The following is a 16,889-nucleotide window of genomic DNA, read 5'->3' on the forward strand; positions in this document are numbered from 1 at the left end:
CGAAATTTAAAGGTTCACCATGACCATCACGAACGAGTGTGGTTGAAAATTTTTTGACCTGACCGTAAGGGTAAATAGTAACATTCATTTTATACATTGAATATTTTCATGCCTCTCGCTTCCCGAAACAGTAAGGTAAGGAACAAACATGGGATGTGAAGTGCGATTTTATTCAGTAAATCGGACCATGAAAGGATCATATTAAGAAGTTCCTTGCGCGCTAAAATTAGAAAATGGAGTTCATATGAATGATACATTTTCAAAAATTACTGAGAAACGAAGCAATATGAGTAACATTTAAGATTATCCATGAACGTCATATTGTGACATGGCAGACCAAATTAATTCACCCATTGCCGATGGTTGAGCTCGCATTCCTTACTGTGGCTTGCTTTTAATTTCAGCAGACCATCACATTTTGCGAAAATAATTATCGATTCGATGTAATGTCAATTGATTGAAACACCTGCAGCGACATGGAACGCATCAGGGTAATTTTTGTTGTTCCTATCTTAATAGACGAATTATAATTTTTTATTATTTCATCAAGGGAAACATATGACAAAATTACCGGCCTTTTTCTGGCTCATTTATGCAAACAATACAATTTTTGGCATGTGATCAATCGTTAGGACGATACAGAATTGCGTAATATTCATTCCCTATAAATTTCCCTTGTGTTACCTATAAATTCTTGCGTTATCATTACAACACCGAAAGTGCAGGAGGGGTGAAGCTGTCAGAAAGAGTCAAGTACTAAACCTAAAATCCACAACGAAAGCAACATCAATGCTCCAAAATTTTCGTTTAATTGAGAATTCTTTGTCTCTTCAAAAATGTGAAAACTGCTGAGTTTTAATTGATTATCTATGTTAAAGTTAGTAATACAGCAAAATTTTACTCGAATTTCATCTCCGTCATAGCTTTCCTAATCCTTCATTGCTGCGGCACACGATTTATATCATAGAATTAATTTTGCAATACAATGCATGCCAAATATATTGCGTAGCCCAAGCAACTAACCAAGATAATGAAAATTATTTTGGCATTAAAGCTCTCACAAATACACGTTCTCTGATGATGTAGGACTGCGATCAACATTTGTGCTGTAGTTTTATGTGAATAAATCTACATGAAACTCTGGAACAAAATTCCGTCTTCCTTTACTTCGTCATTCAAATCTGGCAGCGTTTCAGTACGGCATTATTTAAGCAATATGTATAGAAAAGAACAACTGGGAATACATTCTGATCTATTGTTTATTCGTTTAAATACGATTGTTGTGATTGTTTTCAGGCACTGAGTACAAAACCACCATTTCATAAATGGAGTTTTTGTAAATTCACTGGTTAAATTATTCAGTCAAAAACAGCAGCAATTGAATATGTGAAATAATCACCATTCATGGCTCATTCTAACGTATCACCATATTGCTTTCAGGCACCGACCACTTCCCTAGATTCTAGTAATTGAGAGTAAACTAAAAATAAAAACCTATGAATACTGCATTGTTATTAAACGATGTTGTCAATATACTCAAGGAAATTCCCCAGAGGAGCATCATAACCGTTACCTTAAGTGAATCGTGACAGAATTCCATGTAACATAGTTGATCTCTAGCTGAATTTAATTGAGAACTGGGATGGTCATGACTTCTTTTTCTTACTCAAACCTCAGTGCGATTTATTTTGAAAGATTCTGTGTTCTTTTCTCAGACATTTAACAGAAAATTCTATGAGATCTGAATAGGTTTTTTCGCTACCTTGTTCTCGCTGGTCTTGGCGGGTGAAAAACTGTGACATTTTAAATTATATAAAATGCTACAAGTACTGGCGTAAGCAAGCGTACGAACTCGTCACTAAACATCTACTTACATTCTAACGCCAACATTCCTGTTCATTCTTCAATTTAATTTTAAAAATATAACTCTGATCTAAAAAAGTATGTTTTTCCATTAACGCTAAGCATTTTCTCCAAAAATATACTTTTGAAAACATTCACGCTGTTGAAAAAACACTTTTTATACGATATCGCTTTACTTTTTTGCAGAAATTACCGTCACTTTTGCAAGGCCAAAATATTCAGGGTGAATCACTGAAACTTCCTGTTTTGTGTTCGGGCCAAGCAGCCAGATGTTTTAGAAAAGGGATGATACCACTTCACATGAAAGGCAAAGTCATGAAGTTTTGTGTCCCGCCTAGTCAGTTGTCATTATGCCTTGGACAAGTGAACAGCGTGCGTTTGCTGTCGAGGCATACTTTTCTAATGGCTATTCCATTATGGCTACTCGGGAATCGATTGTTATCGTGTTGTTGATTTACACTGAATCTGGATTTGACACTTTGTTCCAAACAAAAGTTTTTCATACTTTTTTCAATCACATGGTTTCATTTAATCATATTCGATGGAATGCGTTCGAGTATAATATATTAGACTCTAGCATGGCTGCTGTTGTCGTCGCTGCGCTTGTGGGCGACGTTCTCGTCCTGGTAGCCCTCCAGCCAGTAGGTGCTCATCGTGCCTTTGCCCTGACCACAACAAATTTTATATCAAAATTTTTCGAATGGAAATGAAATTAGTGTCAACATGCTTCTCTATATTAACGATAGTTGAGTTTTCTAATTACACTATTGATTAATTTGATTACATTTTTATTTATTATCTGGAAAACACTTAGCATTTACTGCGCCCTGACAACCAAGTGATTAATTTACAATAAAAATTAAAAATGTAGAAGTCATTTGTTAAGCTTAAAAATGCCGAGCTCATACTTAAGAAGATGCAACCTCCATGCATTCTTGTGTTTTTATTGTAACTGATTACTGCTTTTAAAATTGGCCGAGCTAAAGGGACAAATCTTCGCGTAGAGAATTAAATTTTATGTTACACACAAAAACTACAAATTTATTCTGAAAAAATAGAGAAGCATGTGTTAACTCCAATACTAATTATTTCAAACCTTTAGAAATTCTAACATTCTACTTAATCATTTTATTCTTTTTAATTTAAATTAAAAATGCTGAGTTTTTAGCGTGAACTAGGGACATTCCCTGCCAAAAAAATGAGGCAATATTGTACTCCGTTTCATGCTCTGCATCTATAAATCGGGTCAATTGCCCGCCTGAGTGACGACTCGCCTTTCATAAACGTTCAAATCGAGGAGAATTCCGAACTCTTAGCATTTCAGCTTTTTAACTTTTTTATACATTTGGGTTTGTTCGCCAATAGTTAGAACAATTCCCGGCACTATAATTTTGTTGGAATTTTAATTTGAACTGATTCCAGTGATTTCAGTAACGCAAATACAATAAAGGGCGAATAGCTCTTCATTCCTAATAGCCCTTTATTCTTAATAGCCCTTTAACTGATTGATTGATGATAACTGAACAAGAACCAACACCAGGGGCCACGGCTATAAACTAAAAAAACTGCGCTGCAACTTCTCCGCGCGGCAACATTTCTTCTCGCTTCGAATAACCGACATGTGGAACAGCCTCCCCGATTACATCGTTGGCGCTCCAAGTATGAACGCTTTCAAGAACAGACTAGATAATGCTTTGTAAAATAAATGTTCAGATTTGACTGCTCCTTATCGGACCCGGTAACAGTCTAGTAGCTACTTTAAACTATCGTCAGTCATGAAAAGATCCGGTCAAATGACACGATTTTAGATCTCCTGTGAACAAGGCACGAAAAGGAAAAGAATCGGCGACAGGCCACATCAGCTGGCCTGCACTTCAGCGCCGACATCGCTAATGTTAATGTTATGTTAACTCCATTATTTTCTAACTTACCTTGATAGGCAGGGTGCCTCGATGCCGCGTTCTAAATCCCAGCGCCTCGACGGCTTTGGCGTAGCGCTCCGTCACGTGCACACGTCCGAACTAGAAATTAGTCGTCAGTCAAAGATCAAATTTTCAGAAATATCAAGTATATCGTTAATTAACCTTATTAACTGATCACCACTCACTTCTGACGGAGATGGTGTGTTGAGCTGGCTTCAAATCAAAACTCATTTTTGCCAGAGATGTCTAAAGATGGTGTGTTAAACTGACTTCTAATCACCACTTGCTTCTGCCAGAGATGGTGCGTTGAACTGTTCTTATCCACAAGCAATTACTACAAGAGATGTTGTGTTTAACTGGCTTCTAATCGCCACTCATTATGGCCAGAGATGGTGTGTTGAACTAACTGCCAATCACAGATTATTTCTGCCAGAGACGTTGAATTTAATTGACTTCTACAGAGTGAGTGATGTTCTTGAATATTATGTTCAGAAGATCCAAAGTTTTGAGTCGTTTGTAGATTCTTTCTCGAATAAATGAGTGATTTTTTCGAACACGAAACCAAAATAAACATAAGGCACTAATCTAATTTGTGTGAAAAAAAATCTATCGTATTGGTAATGATTAATAAAAATCTCTGAAACCAAATGTAGGAGTTTTCCTAAGTCAGTTCTAACCAATAAAGGCATTCTTTTATCTTTTACTTACCTTTATATAAAAAACAAGGAGATGTAGTAAATAAAAAATCATAACATTCAGCGATGCGTCCTTCTATTTTCACGCGATTATATTAATTCAACAAATTAAGTCTTGTAAATCATCTGCATTATATTGTTAATGAACTTTGTGGTTCTACTACATTATCATATTAGAACAATTTTCTTTTAATAAATAGAATGCGTCAAAATCTATGGGTGTCATAAATACTAAATTCATCTTTTTTGTTAGCGGCATTGCCAGGCGAAAATAAAATGGGTTTACTATTGTACGAGCTAGTAGACCCGATCAGTACCTGTAGATCAGGTCGGAGTCAACAGCTCCTAAATTAATAAGTTTCTCCCCGATATCTAAAAACGGAATGCAAGCTAGCTTCCATTGAATTTTTTTGGAAAACAAAATAAAAGCATTTTTAATCGCTGATATTTGTTGATATTTGATATTTGTTAGCTTCACGCACGTGGCAATTAGTGAGCATCCTGGATGCCGTGTTGACGGTGTCGCCGAAGAGGCAGTACCGCGGCAGACGGTTCCCCACCACACCCGCCACTACAGGGCCTACGTGGATACCTGCGGTGGGCAATAGGGTGTAGTAATTAACTATTTCTTTATGGAAATTGGATGCATTTCTCTTTGGAATATGCTAAAATTCCTCATATTATATGAAACTCGTAAATGCGATCGCTAAAGCTGTTTATTTTTTCACGTGTTCTTAAAGCGGTTACATAGTGTGACAGCCCAGGTGAAGTTGTGCAGTTGAGTAACCCGTCAATTTTGCATTGTGTGTCCCAGTTGGACGGTTTTAACTAATTATATTTATCTGAACCAACCTAAGTGGACCAACCAATTAAAACTACATTAATTGCGATAACCAAGTTATCTTAGCTTCTGCAGCTAAAATAGATTGCTGAAACCCATCCGTAATTTGCAGTTCTCTGTAACTCCTACACCTCCTATATATGGACAATCTTATCTACCCTCCAGGGGTGTTGTAGAACACTTGTAGTCCATTAATTTTGTTACAGGCATCTAAAATATTCTAACCTTACTAGGCTGTTGTGGCCACAGAATCTAACATAGGTCACTCAATAGCGCACCCTGACTGCATCAGCTTTCACCTATTGACTGCGTCACGTATAAACCTATTTAAAGGGAATTGAAATAGGCATGTTTCCCATTTCCGTGAGATTGAAATAGGTAGATTATACATAAGCAAACTATTCGGCCGCAGCGGCCCACCTATTCGGATGTTATGGGTTCTCCTGAAGTTGTCGTTGACGGCGCGGGTCATATGGAGCGCCAGAGCGGCCACGTGGGCTGTGTGGTCAGCTAAGGGCTCCGGCACACCACCCACCACCATGTACACACCACCCACCGTCTCCACCTGCAGCGGTGATTGGAACAAAAGCGCGGTATTCACATTACTTTAATCAGATCATATCAAATACCACAAACCCACCTCTACTATTGTAAATCAGCCCTATGTAATATTGAAACATTATGTAGGAATAACTTTGACGTTGGCGATTATGAATGATTTTTTAGACGGGTACTAGCAAATGGCTCACAGGCCTGAGCTAAACAGTGATTAAAATATGGACCTTAAAAAAGTGAATCTGTACGCTTAGGCATTTTTGGACTCAAGCGATCGGTGAGTTCGTCCAACAAGCCACACAACACGTCACAATATTCAACACAATACGACACAACATTCAACACAACACGTCACTGCATTCAACACTACTAGTAACACAGCACGTCACCACACCTCACCTTAAAGACGCTGTATCGGTCAGTGAGGTCATCCAACAAGTTGTACATCTCGTTGACGGACCGCACGATCTCGAGGGCCTCGAGGCTCTTGCGCTCCTCCAGCAACGACGCCTCGGCGAACAACACCGAGACTTCCTCGAACGACTGAGGGCCAAAAAGTTATTATCCCTACGGCCTCGAACGACTTAAGGCAACCAATTCATTATCTTTATGAGAACGACCGACTGAAGGCGACATAGTTTTCATCGTTGTTATCTCGAATGACTGAAGGCGACAAAGTCGTTATCGTTATGACCTAAAATGACTGAGTGCAAAAAATTCGTTTTTGTTATGACCTCGAACGACTTCGGGTGATAAAGTCTTTATCGTTATGACCTAAAATGACTGAGGGTGGCAAAGTTGTTCTTGTAATAACCTGAAACGACTGAGGACAACAATGTCGTTTTCGAGACAGCAAAAGCCTGCCGGCAACAATTTCATTATTGTTATGATTTTTTCATAATTCTTAGACGGATATGTTCTGGGATTATTTACGTTCTAAATTAAATCTTCTTTGCCGACTTCGGTTTGTATGAAGAGCGTTTGTTTATAGAATATGCAAAAATGCATGTCAAAACCCACTAATATATTTTTCGAAATAATTTTACCCGGGATTATTTAAAAGGTATTTCATTCTTAATTTTTTTATAGAGTTTTTTCATTGCTATTTTGAAAAGCATCGTGATAGAGGAAAATTTTTTATAGTAACTTTGTAAATCGTTCAACTACTTGAAATTAATCTTCAAAATCCAGTCGAACTCCATTTATTTTTCTACCCTGAAGCCACGAAAGTCATTTGTGTCGATAAGTTCAGTCATTTTTCGCCTCGCTCATTACACACTTTGTTTGGTACGTAAAAAATGAACAAATCTTATCAGCAGTTACTGATATTACGTTAAGTTTGTTCTATTATAATGGATTTCCGCGAATTATTTTTCTTAGTTTAAACTACTATTCGTTATTATGCATGCATTGAAAACTGAAACATTATTTTCTTTATATTATGCCATGGCCTTTCCAAAAACTTTTTTGACTAAAAGCACCAGATTAGATTTTCTTGCCTTCGTGAAATATAAATTCCCTTCAGAAAAACTTTTGTGAAATCACGGAAAATTGCTATCTACATCATTAGAGCATATATTCTCATAGTTCTTCCGAACATCAGTCACATTCTTCAAACTTTTAGCCATGTCATTTATTAATAGAAATATATTTGTGACTACCATCAAGTTAATCGCCCATCGATAGCATTGAAAACCATAGATGTATAAGGCACCCCGGTTTAGAAGTATTCTCCCTGTGTGTTAGTTAAGAATTCCCCCGTCTGATTACCCAACTTTCAGGTGCCTTATAGTGGCATGAGTGACGCAGCTGACAGGTCTCCAGAAGGTGCTGCCCCTGGCACAATGGCCGGCCACTTGCCCAGGCAATAGCACCTAGCATGATTTACGCACTTGAAAGGTCTCCAGAAGATCCCTAGTAACAATTCTACAATAGGCCCATGGGAGGCTCATATGCGACAATGTGGAAATGAGGTGGCATTATGGTTTAAATATATGGGGCCAACATTGCTGCTATCTTACTCTGAGTCTGCATGACATTGTCATGTGGCTCCAACACTGTATGCTGCCTCTGCCGCAATGGCCAGTCACCTGCCTGAGCAGCATGACAGGTGCCTCTAGCATGAGTTACGCACCTGACAGGTCTCCAATGGGTGCTGCCCTTGCCGCAACAGGTCGGCCACCTGCCTGGGCAGCATGGCATACAGGAGGTTGTCGCCGCGCTCCTTCCATTGCTCCCGGAGGTTCAAAGTCTCCTCAAGTTTGGCGGAATTTTCTTCCGCTCGATTGTACATCAACTCGATGCTGTCGTTGGGGAATTTAATGCTATCAATAACGCTCACAAAATAAAATGAAATTTTAAATCAGCAAATAAACTCATTTTAACGCGGCATCAATCAATGCATGAACCATTTCGTATTTTTTTCATTATGATCACTAAAAAATGGAACGAGCTATTCTCCAAAAAAAGTTCATTACCACTATTCGATTATAATAATGTTTTCTCGTAACCACGCGAATGTAGTCAATGGAATGCGGCAAAGACTTGTGTTTAATAAGCTCTGCTCAATCTTTTAATCAAACGTTTTGTTATCAATATTGAGTATGCAGTCAACATGAATTCAAAGGACCAGGAATCGTGTTAATAACATCTGCTTCATGAAGTTCGTCGAGAATATGTGTTTTTCATTGTAATGCGGGCCTCTGTCATTGACATGCGTGCGTTCGCTATTGGCTTGCGCGCTTTTGCCATTGGTAAGCGTGTGTTTGCCGTTGAAATTCACGTGTTCGCTATTGGTACACGTGTGTTTGCCGCTGAAATGCAAGTGTTCGCTATTGGTATGCTTGTGTTTGCCGTTGAAATGCAAGTGTTCGCTATTGGTATGCTTGTGTTTGCCGTTGAAATGCAAATGTTCGCTATTGGTATGCTTGTGTTTGCCGTTGAAATGCACGTGTTCGCTATTGGTATGCGTGTGTTTGCCGTTGAAATGCACGTGTTCGCTATTGGTAAGCTTGTGTTTGCCGTTGAAATGCAAGTGTTCGCTATTGGTATGCTTGTGTTTGCCGTTGAAATGCACGTGTTCGCTATTGGTATGCGTGTGTTTGCCGTGGAAATGCACGTGTTCGCTATTGGTATGCGTGTGTTTGCCGTTGAAATGCAAGTGTTCGCTATTGGTATGCGCGTGTTTGCCGTTGAAATGTGCGTGTCAACCATATTGGTATGCGCGTGTTTGCCATTGTAATGCACGTGTTCGCTATTGGCATGCGCGTGTTTGACATTGGCAAGCGTGTGCACATGCTTGCTACTAACATACGCATGTTCGCTATTGGCACGCGCGTGTTTGTCATTGGCTTGTAAATGTTCGCTTTTGGCATGCGCGTGTACTCGCTATTGGCATGCGAATGGTTCCTTATTGGCATGCGTGTGTTCGCTACTGGAATGCATGTGTTTGCTATTGGAAGACTTGCGTTTGCCATTAATTAGCATGCTTTTGATATCGGTTAGCGAGAATTCACTGTAGTACGCAAGTGCTTGCTTTTCAGATGAACTTTACATGCTCATGTCGATCCAATACGCGCAATGATGTCGTGGGCAATAATTATTCATCATGATTATTCTGCGCTTATATTATATACAGACTTGCTCATAAAATAAAATAACTAATAACTTAATAACGCACTTAACTTCGATGATTAAAAATGGGTATATTAATTCTGAAATGCCACCATGATTAGCGGAAGTACATGGATGAGCATGCATCGCATTCATTTTACAGATATTTTTTATGCAAATATTATTGGAATTGAACACAGAAAGATTTGAACTGTGTTGACAAAAATGGTATACAAAATTGCGGACTTCCAAAAAATAAGTATTTTCAAATAAAATAAAATAAGAAACTTCAAAATAATTTCCCTTGCGTGATAATATAAAAAAAAATTTCTATCTCGAAGTCAGAAACATTTCCATTCATTTAAACTATTCAGTTTGAACGCATCGACTGTTGTAGTAAGGCTTCAGTCATTTCACAAATGAAGACATAAAAACTTTCAATAATTTCATTGAAAATCGAGCTGCAAAAACTTCTCTTGAAAATTAATAGTGAGTGTAAACAAGTGGAACGTTTTCAAACGTTGACTGCCTTTTATCCTCTGCTTCCGGCAGTTTTAATTAAAAAAATCGTATTTGTGCACCGCCGTAACCGTAAAAACCGTAAAAACTGCCACGCCGTATTCGTTTAATAACAAGATCCTAGACGCTCCGGACGCACAGGCGCGATAACAGAAAATATTCGTGGCCAATAATTGCACTTAGCAACATTGTGGCACTTTGAAAAACGTTAATTGTGGCATCATGTTCTGAATTAAATCACTTTTTGCCAATAGTTGTGTTTAGTGGCATCATTTCTGGTGATGCCTTTGGGAGAATCGGTTGAAGTGAACATTTTATAGAGAGTTAAGCGCTCTCACTGATAACAATTTCCATGTGTTTTTTTACTTCTGTTCTGATAGATCAGTATTTATACACGCTGAAAAGAATATGATTATTGTTAATTTGTGTTAGTAAACCAACTTTCATGGCATCAACTGATATGCAACTTTCCCACTTTACTTTATGCAGATTGATACTTTTTCATTGTAATTCAGAATTCTCGAATTCGAGTAACTCGTCGTTTTTTCACATAATGTAATGAAGAACTTTAACCAATTTCTTTCTTAATTCGGGATAGTTTTTCAAAATAAGGAATTGGCCCATTAACTTTCAGTAGAATAAGGAATTGTTTCGGCGTTATGTTTGAATAAACATTCATTTCATCCCTAAAAGCATTTCATATTGAAAAGAAAATAAAGTATCTCACTTGGAACAATGTTGCCAGTCAGTGAGCGCCATTTCCCGACTGAGGTCGTGCATGCTGAGGTCGTTCAAATAAAGTCCCAAGTCCCGCATTTCCTGCTGGTTGTTGATCCTGCAAGGTAAAGAAGATGCAAAATAGGTTGCGGCTAAAATTTCTATATAAAAATATTATAAAGCCGCCTAAATATTATAAAGACTTCCAAGACATTGTTTTCTTTCTCTATGTGTGAGATCGCGGTAACGCTCTATGATCGACTTGTTTCATGGGAATGTTTTATAAGCCGTATCTCAGTGGTGAAAGTTAGCCTTGCTGCCGAAGCTTCAGCACAGACAGTTAACATTGATATTGTACATAACATGGCGATCTGATCCGTAATACACAAACTGTTGCCAATTACTATCTCAGGGTATCCCATTGTGCTTATTTCCTGGTGGCACTTCAGTTGGAAAATGTGATCGCGGTTAATATTACTGCGGAATAAGCGACTATAATTGGAAATACATGCATGGAAATGCAGCACCGGATAAAAAAGTCTCACTCGACGAAAACCCCTCGATTGAGCGTGAAGATAAATTTCACAATATCGGGTGTCGAGAGGATAATAACATCAGCAAGTGCGGCAATTAATTGGAGCGGTAAAGTCGAAAAAATAATAAGTTTGTAGGATATCTCGCACTCCGTCTTGTGTGTTGGGTGAGGCTCTCATGGCGAGAAGAAGTATAAGTTTCGGATAAAAGCTCTAAAATACAAATAAAAAGAAGTCAGTATAACAAGCCCCTTCGTAGATTTCTTCTAGCAGTAAATTATTTATTGTAACCTTTCTGGAGAAAATTAAAAACTTGGTATTACACGATAATCCGTCAATGAGATCATAATATCATTAATGGTAATAGGCCAGCCAGAGGTAGAGGGATCGTTGATGCATATACCATGGCAAACTTTCTAAACAACATTTACAAATAAAAAGAATGCCAAGTGACAAATAAAAGAAAATTAAAAATATATAACTCAGTACTCACTGCAGTGACTGACAGAGAACGCATTTTCTCGTCGACGAAAACGTGAAGTCACGGACGGACGGACGAACGGATATGACGAGCACAATAGCGCCTTTTTTCTATAAATGATAAAATGAACTAAAAAAGCGAAATACCCTAAATTCATTGAACCTAATTTATGACTAAAATATAACAAGAAAATGTTATGTTTACTGACAGCGGCATGCAGAGGAACATGGCCATCTGATGGTCCTTGAGGATGTACATTTGGCCCTTGAGCAGCAGTCCCTTCTCGCCCTCGTGGAGCTGTTGGTCGCTGGACAGACTCCTGTTCTTCTGGATCCACTCGGACCTGTGGGACCTGCGACGCTCCAGCGACACTTGAGACGCGTCTCTGGCACGATATCAATATACTATCAATATTTTACATCAATATAATATAATGTAAATCAATAATATACATCAATATACGGCGATTTCAATCAATTTTATTCAACTTTTTGAAGTTCGGTCTCACATTAGTGCGGAAAAGATGTGGAAGTGCAAAAAACGATGTGCACGAAATTCGAGACCTCTAATTGATTCCTTTACGATTTCAGGGTCGTTTTAAATTTTTAAAAATATAACTCAGTACTCACTGCAGTGAGTGACAGAGAGCGCATTTTCTCGTCGACGAAAACGTGGAGTCACGGACGGACAGACAGACGGACAGACGGACATGGCGAGCATAATAGTGCATTTGTTCCATAAATGAGAAAATGCGCTAAAAATATGAAAAATTAAGTAAATATCCAGTTAGCACTTTCAGGCCACAATGGGCAACGATTATCATAAAAATGGCTTTAGAATTTTCAAAGCTCTTATTCATCATTTTCGTCATTAGATAATCATATGTAAATTGTAAAATATGCGATTTTCATAAGATTTTTCAAAATATATGAATAAAAGTCTTGTAAGATTTAAGGGAAGACTTCATTTCTGCCTATTTGCTGTAAATTAGAGAAATTAGTATTAACCCTATTTTATTATATAGCATGAGCTTTGCTTATCAACTTTTCACTTCAAATAAATTGATCATCTCGACAAATCCGATAAGCACAGGTCATCCACTCAATAGCCACTCACAGCTCACTTTGCTGGCCACTCAACAGCCACTTACTGGCTGCGAACTGACCTCGCTGATTCAGCTCGTAAGCCACTCAGAGTTAGCTCGCTGACTACTCATAAACAACTAACAATTCAGTTCTATGGCCACTCATTTAAGCCGCTCACAGTTCAGCTCGCTGGCAACTCAATGCCGCTCACAGTCCAGGCCACTCATAAACCACTCATTGATAAGTTCAGGCTACTAATGTACCACTCATTGATCAGCTTGCTGGCCAGTCATAAGCCACTCGTTAATCAGCTCGCTGGCCTCGCAAAAGCCACTCAATGATTGGCTAGCTGGCCACTCACCCGTATGGTCACTAAAACAAATAAAAAGGCACTCACTATTGAGCTCTCAGACCACTCGTTAATCACACACAGTTCAGCTCGCTGGCCACTCGTAAGCCACTCACAGTTCAGCTCGCTGGCCACTCAGCTCTGCACTGAACGGACACGCCATGGCGGAGAGCGACCCGACGCTTTTACTAGATGCTCCAGCGAACCCTCCCGTGAACCCTGACGTCGGGGGCTTGGGGTTGCATGAGTACCCCGGGGCTAACGAGGCCCTAGAAGATGACATTCCTCCATGAACCCCATCAGGAGGGGTTGGAGTTGACAGGGGGGAGGTGCCGCTGGTGTGGCTGCTGTTGTTATTGTTTGCCTTGATCCTAGCGACGACCTCCCAGGCAACGCGGTCGTGCATCAGCACCTTCAGGTGCATCAAAAAGATGTAGTGTTTCAGCATCTGAAGTGCATCAGCACCTTCAGGTGCATCAAAAAAACTTAGTGTCTCAGCATCTAAAGTGCATCAGCACCTTCAGGTGCATCAAAAAGAGTTAGTGTCTCAGCATCTGAAGTGCATCAGCACCTTCAGGTGCATCAAAAAGACTTAGTGTCTCAGCATCTGAAGTGCATCAGCACCTTCAGGTGCATCAAAAAGACTTTAGAAACACTTCTCATCATATCAATTTTTCCTAAGATTTTAGGTTGACGTTTAAACATTTTTTATGTGACACGGGCTTTACTTATCTGCGTAACAGCAAATTTCATTTCTCAGAAACTCAACATTTTTTACAGCATTGCTCTCACTAACTTCTAGGTTCAAGAAGTATCACGAGATCGCTAAGTAAGAATTGCAGGCCTGCCTCACCAGATAAACTAGTTCCTTAACAACCACGCTGGTCACTAACGGACATGTCTGCCAGGCGCGACCATTGGCCCCCAAATTTATTAGGTCATTCCTGGCCGTGCTGTAGTGACCCAGTCAAAGATCAAAAATTGCTCGAGCCCAGTCAAAATTCCAGGGCTTTTAGCCTCAGCTTTAAGAGCGTGGAGAGGGTTATCGGTCGTCACGCGTGAATATATTCCATTTTATGCTCATAAAAAGATATAGTTGCAAGGTAGACAGCCATGAACGACCGTCAGCCAACCACGTTGGGCTTACCACGCATGATTCCGTTGCCAGCTCCCAGCTGTGATATTTATCTCCCACCTGCTGAAACACATATTCCTCCATGCGGACAACAAATTAATAAACATCAAAATTAACAAGCAAATTTTATGGCACGGACGTTCGCCTTCAGGACTTCGGGACGCACCTCCTTCCACGAGAATTGCATGACGGGTCGGCGGATGCTGAAGTGGTCCACAAATTCTGAGCCGATGAGCCCCGCGCCCAGTAGCTGATGTATGCGGTCACCCGCCAGTCGCACGCGCAGGTCAGCGTCCATCACAATGCCGCATGGGAACAGCTGCATCTGAGCCACATAAAGTGAGGAATATTAATACCGGCAGATAAAATTTAAATGGCTTTAGTTGAGTTAATCGAAATAATATGCACTTGTTCTACTAATACATTAGGTGCCTCGTCCTCCTCATAGTTGTTTTTTTTAACCTAAAGCTACAGATAAGGAAGACTTCCTACATTATAAAAATGGGACGCACTTTCTGCACGTGGCACTGATAAGCCGAACTAAATCAGGAAGACCCACATAGAGGCCAAACATGAGTCGCTATTTGGACCATATGACTCGTTCAATACTCTGAGAGTATTTTTCATGGATGCAGCAAAACTGCAAGATCTTGAGCCAAGATCTAGTAATTCCTATAAGGATATATGGCAGAAAAGACTTTATGTACAGTTTGCGCTACTGACCTCGTCATGTGGTTGGTTGTACAAGCAAAATTATCGTTTTTATTGGCAGTTGTTCCAATAAATTACTTACGGACCAGACTAACCCACTCAATTACGCGGGGTGTCACTCAGTGTTTGGGTGTATGTCAGAAAAACCGTTTATGGTGTACCCACTATTCTAGCAGGTACGTCACGTGGCTTAATTTGACTATGTATTTTTAAATTTGATTTTAATATTTTCGACGCGCAAATGTACCTAAAACGGAACTTAATACAGCTGAAAACTAGAGAAAATAATGCGTTTTTTGCGTATATTAACTGTGTATTTTTAATATTGATTTTAATATTTTAACACGTAAATGAAATCAAAACGAACATATTAGTACAGCTGAAAATGCAAAGAAAACGATTCACTTTTTGAGCAAATTGATTATCGATTCTGATTTTGATATTTTGAACACGTAAATTTAGCCAAAACGCCATTATAGTCTTGAGGCTCCGTTCTTACCAAAGCAGTTGTGAAATATTTTCCGATCGCTCATTGCCACTTAGTAGCTCACATTTGAATTTTATTCATGCTCTTCAATTTTCCTTACGTAAATTTTACCCACGTCACAAGTTGATGTAAATGATATGAATTTCACTGTCTTCATGCAATGTCTTTGGATGGGCAGCTTCAATTGTTTCTTCATGATTTCATTGCGTCTCAGATCTCGACCCCGAATAAAATTTAATGAACTTTCTCCGTCTTAATAACGATCGCATATTTAATCAGTTTTGCAAGAATCAAGTTTGTTTTCCGCAAAATGCACGCATTAAAAAATCTGAGTGCCTGAGCGAAATAACGAGTTATTTATCTCCCGGCTCCCATAATGCCTGGCAAGGGCAGCTGCACGTGTCCAAGAGCGTTATTTAATGGCCATCGGAAAATCGTTTTGAAATCCTGGTTAGCGTCACAGGGAACGGCGCAAACGTTTGGTCGACATAAGACGACGCTCTTATTTTCTTACTTTCATCATCGTTGATCGATGCCGAGCAAAAAGCCGAGCAAAAAAGATTAAGCTGTGATACAATTGGCAAAAAATTAATTGGAGATCGGCCGCGCATAAGTTGTGCACTGAAGCCGTGAAATTATTAATTCTGTGATTTCTATATATTTTTTTCATATATTTGTATATTACAAATATAAAAATATAAAGCTTTATAGGCTTTATATTTTTATAAAGCTTTTAAAGCTTTATAAAAATATAGAGCATGAAGCTTGCGAGTTCGAGACCGCAAAATGCTGTGGATGTTCTGCGATGTTAAGAATCGGCGACAGGCCTACGGCCTAATAAACGCTGAAACCGCTATTATTATTATTATTATTATTATTATTATTATTATTATTATTATTATTATTATTATTATTAAATTATTATATTTATATATAGCTTCATGAGAGTTCGACTCCATTGAAATAGGAGCTAGGTATCAATTTTATTTTTTCCGTTCTTAATTCTGGCGTGAACTCTTATGTCAATTAAATAGCATTGGCCGTGGGGAGCGCAGGGCCAATAGCAGCTCCGTACGATTTTTCACGCAATAGTTCAGTTTCGCGTGCAAAAAATTAGTCATACCAGGATTTTCGGGATGCATAAATGTATTCTGCGTTGGATTTCAGAGTTGCACCTCTCCTATTTTATTATTATGTTGCAGGTCACCCTTTTAATATTATTAACCGAAGCTACATTTACTGAACTATATGTAACTCCACTCACCTATATGATGCATTGTATTCCAACTGCTGTCGTTGGAAAAATTTCTCAGAAATGTGAGAGCGCAACATCCTTAATCAAATATCATTGAATTCCAATGATTGATGTAGCGTCTCAGAACAC

At 38.9% G+C, this 16,889-nt stretch overlaps 1 protein-coding gene across 1 annotated transcript in view; it reads right to left on the reverse strand.

Annotated features, from left to right (window-relative positions):
* Positions 1 to 154: 154 nt before the first annotated feature.
* Positions 155 to 16,889, reverse strand: part of LOC108669613 (soluble guanylate cyclase 89Db) — a 30,505-nt gene continuing 13,770 nt past the window's right edge. Inside the window, exons 8-17 of the mRNA XM_047884068.1 lie at positions 14,474 to 14,632; positions 13,289 to 13,584; positions 11,947 to 12,123; positions 10,735 to 10,842; positions 8,011 to 8,179; positions 6,276 to 6,419; positions 5,742 to 5,886; positions 4,963 to 5,072; positions 3,795 to 3,884; positions 155 to 2,528 (exon numbers count right to left, since the gene is read on the reverse strand). Of these exons, the coding sequence (XP_047740024.1) occupies positions 2,430 to 2,528; positions 3,795 to 3,884; positions 4,963 to 5,072; positions 5,742 to 5,886; positions 6,276 to 6,419; positions 8,011 to 8,179; positions 10,735 to 10,842; positions 11,947 to 12,123; positions 13,289 to 13,584; positions 14,474 to 14,632 (1,497 nt within the window). The 3' untranslated portion in view covers positions 155 to 2,429. The remainder of the gene's footprint in view (positions 2,529 to 3,794; positions 3,885 to 4,962; positions 5,073 to 5,741; positions 5,887 to 6,275; positions 6,420 to 8,010; positions 8,180 to 10,734; positions 10,843 to 11,946; positions 12,124 to 13,288; positions 13,585 to 14,473; positions 14,633 to 16,889) is intronic.

This window comes from Hyalella azteca, unplaced genomic scaffold (genome assembly GCF_000764305.2).
Source record: "Hyalella azteca isolate HAZT.00-mixed unplaced genomic scaffold, Hazt_2.0.2 contig14470, whole genome shotgun sequence".
In the NCBI taxonomy this organism is placed as follows: domain Eukaryota; kingdom Metazoa; phylum Arthropoda; class Malacostraca; order Amphipoda; family Hyalellidae; genus Hyalella; species Hyalella azteca.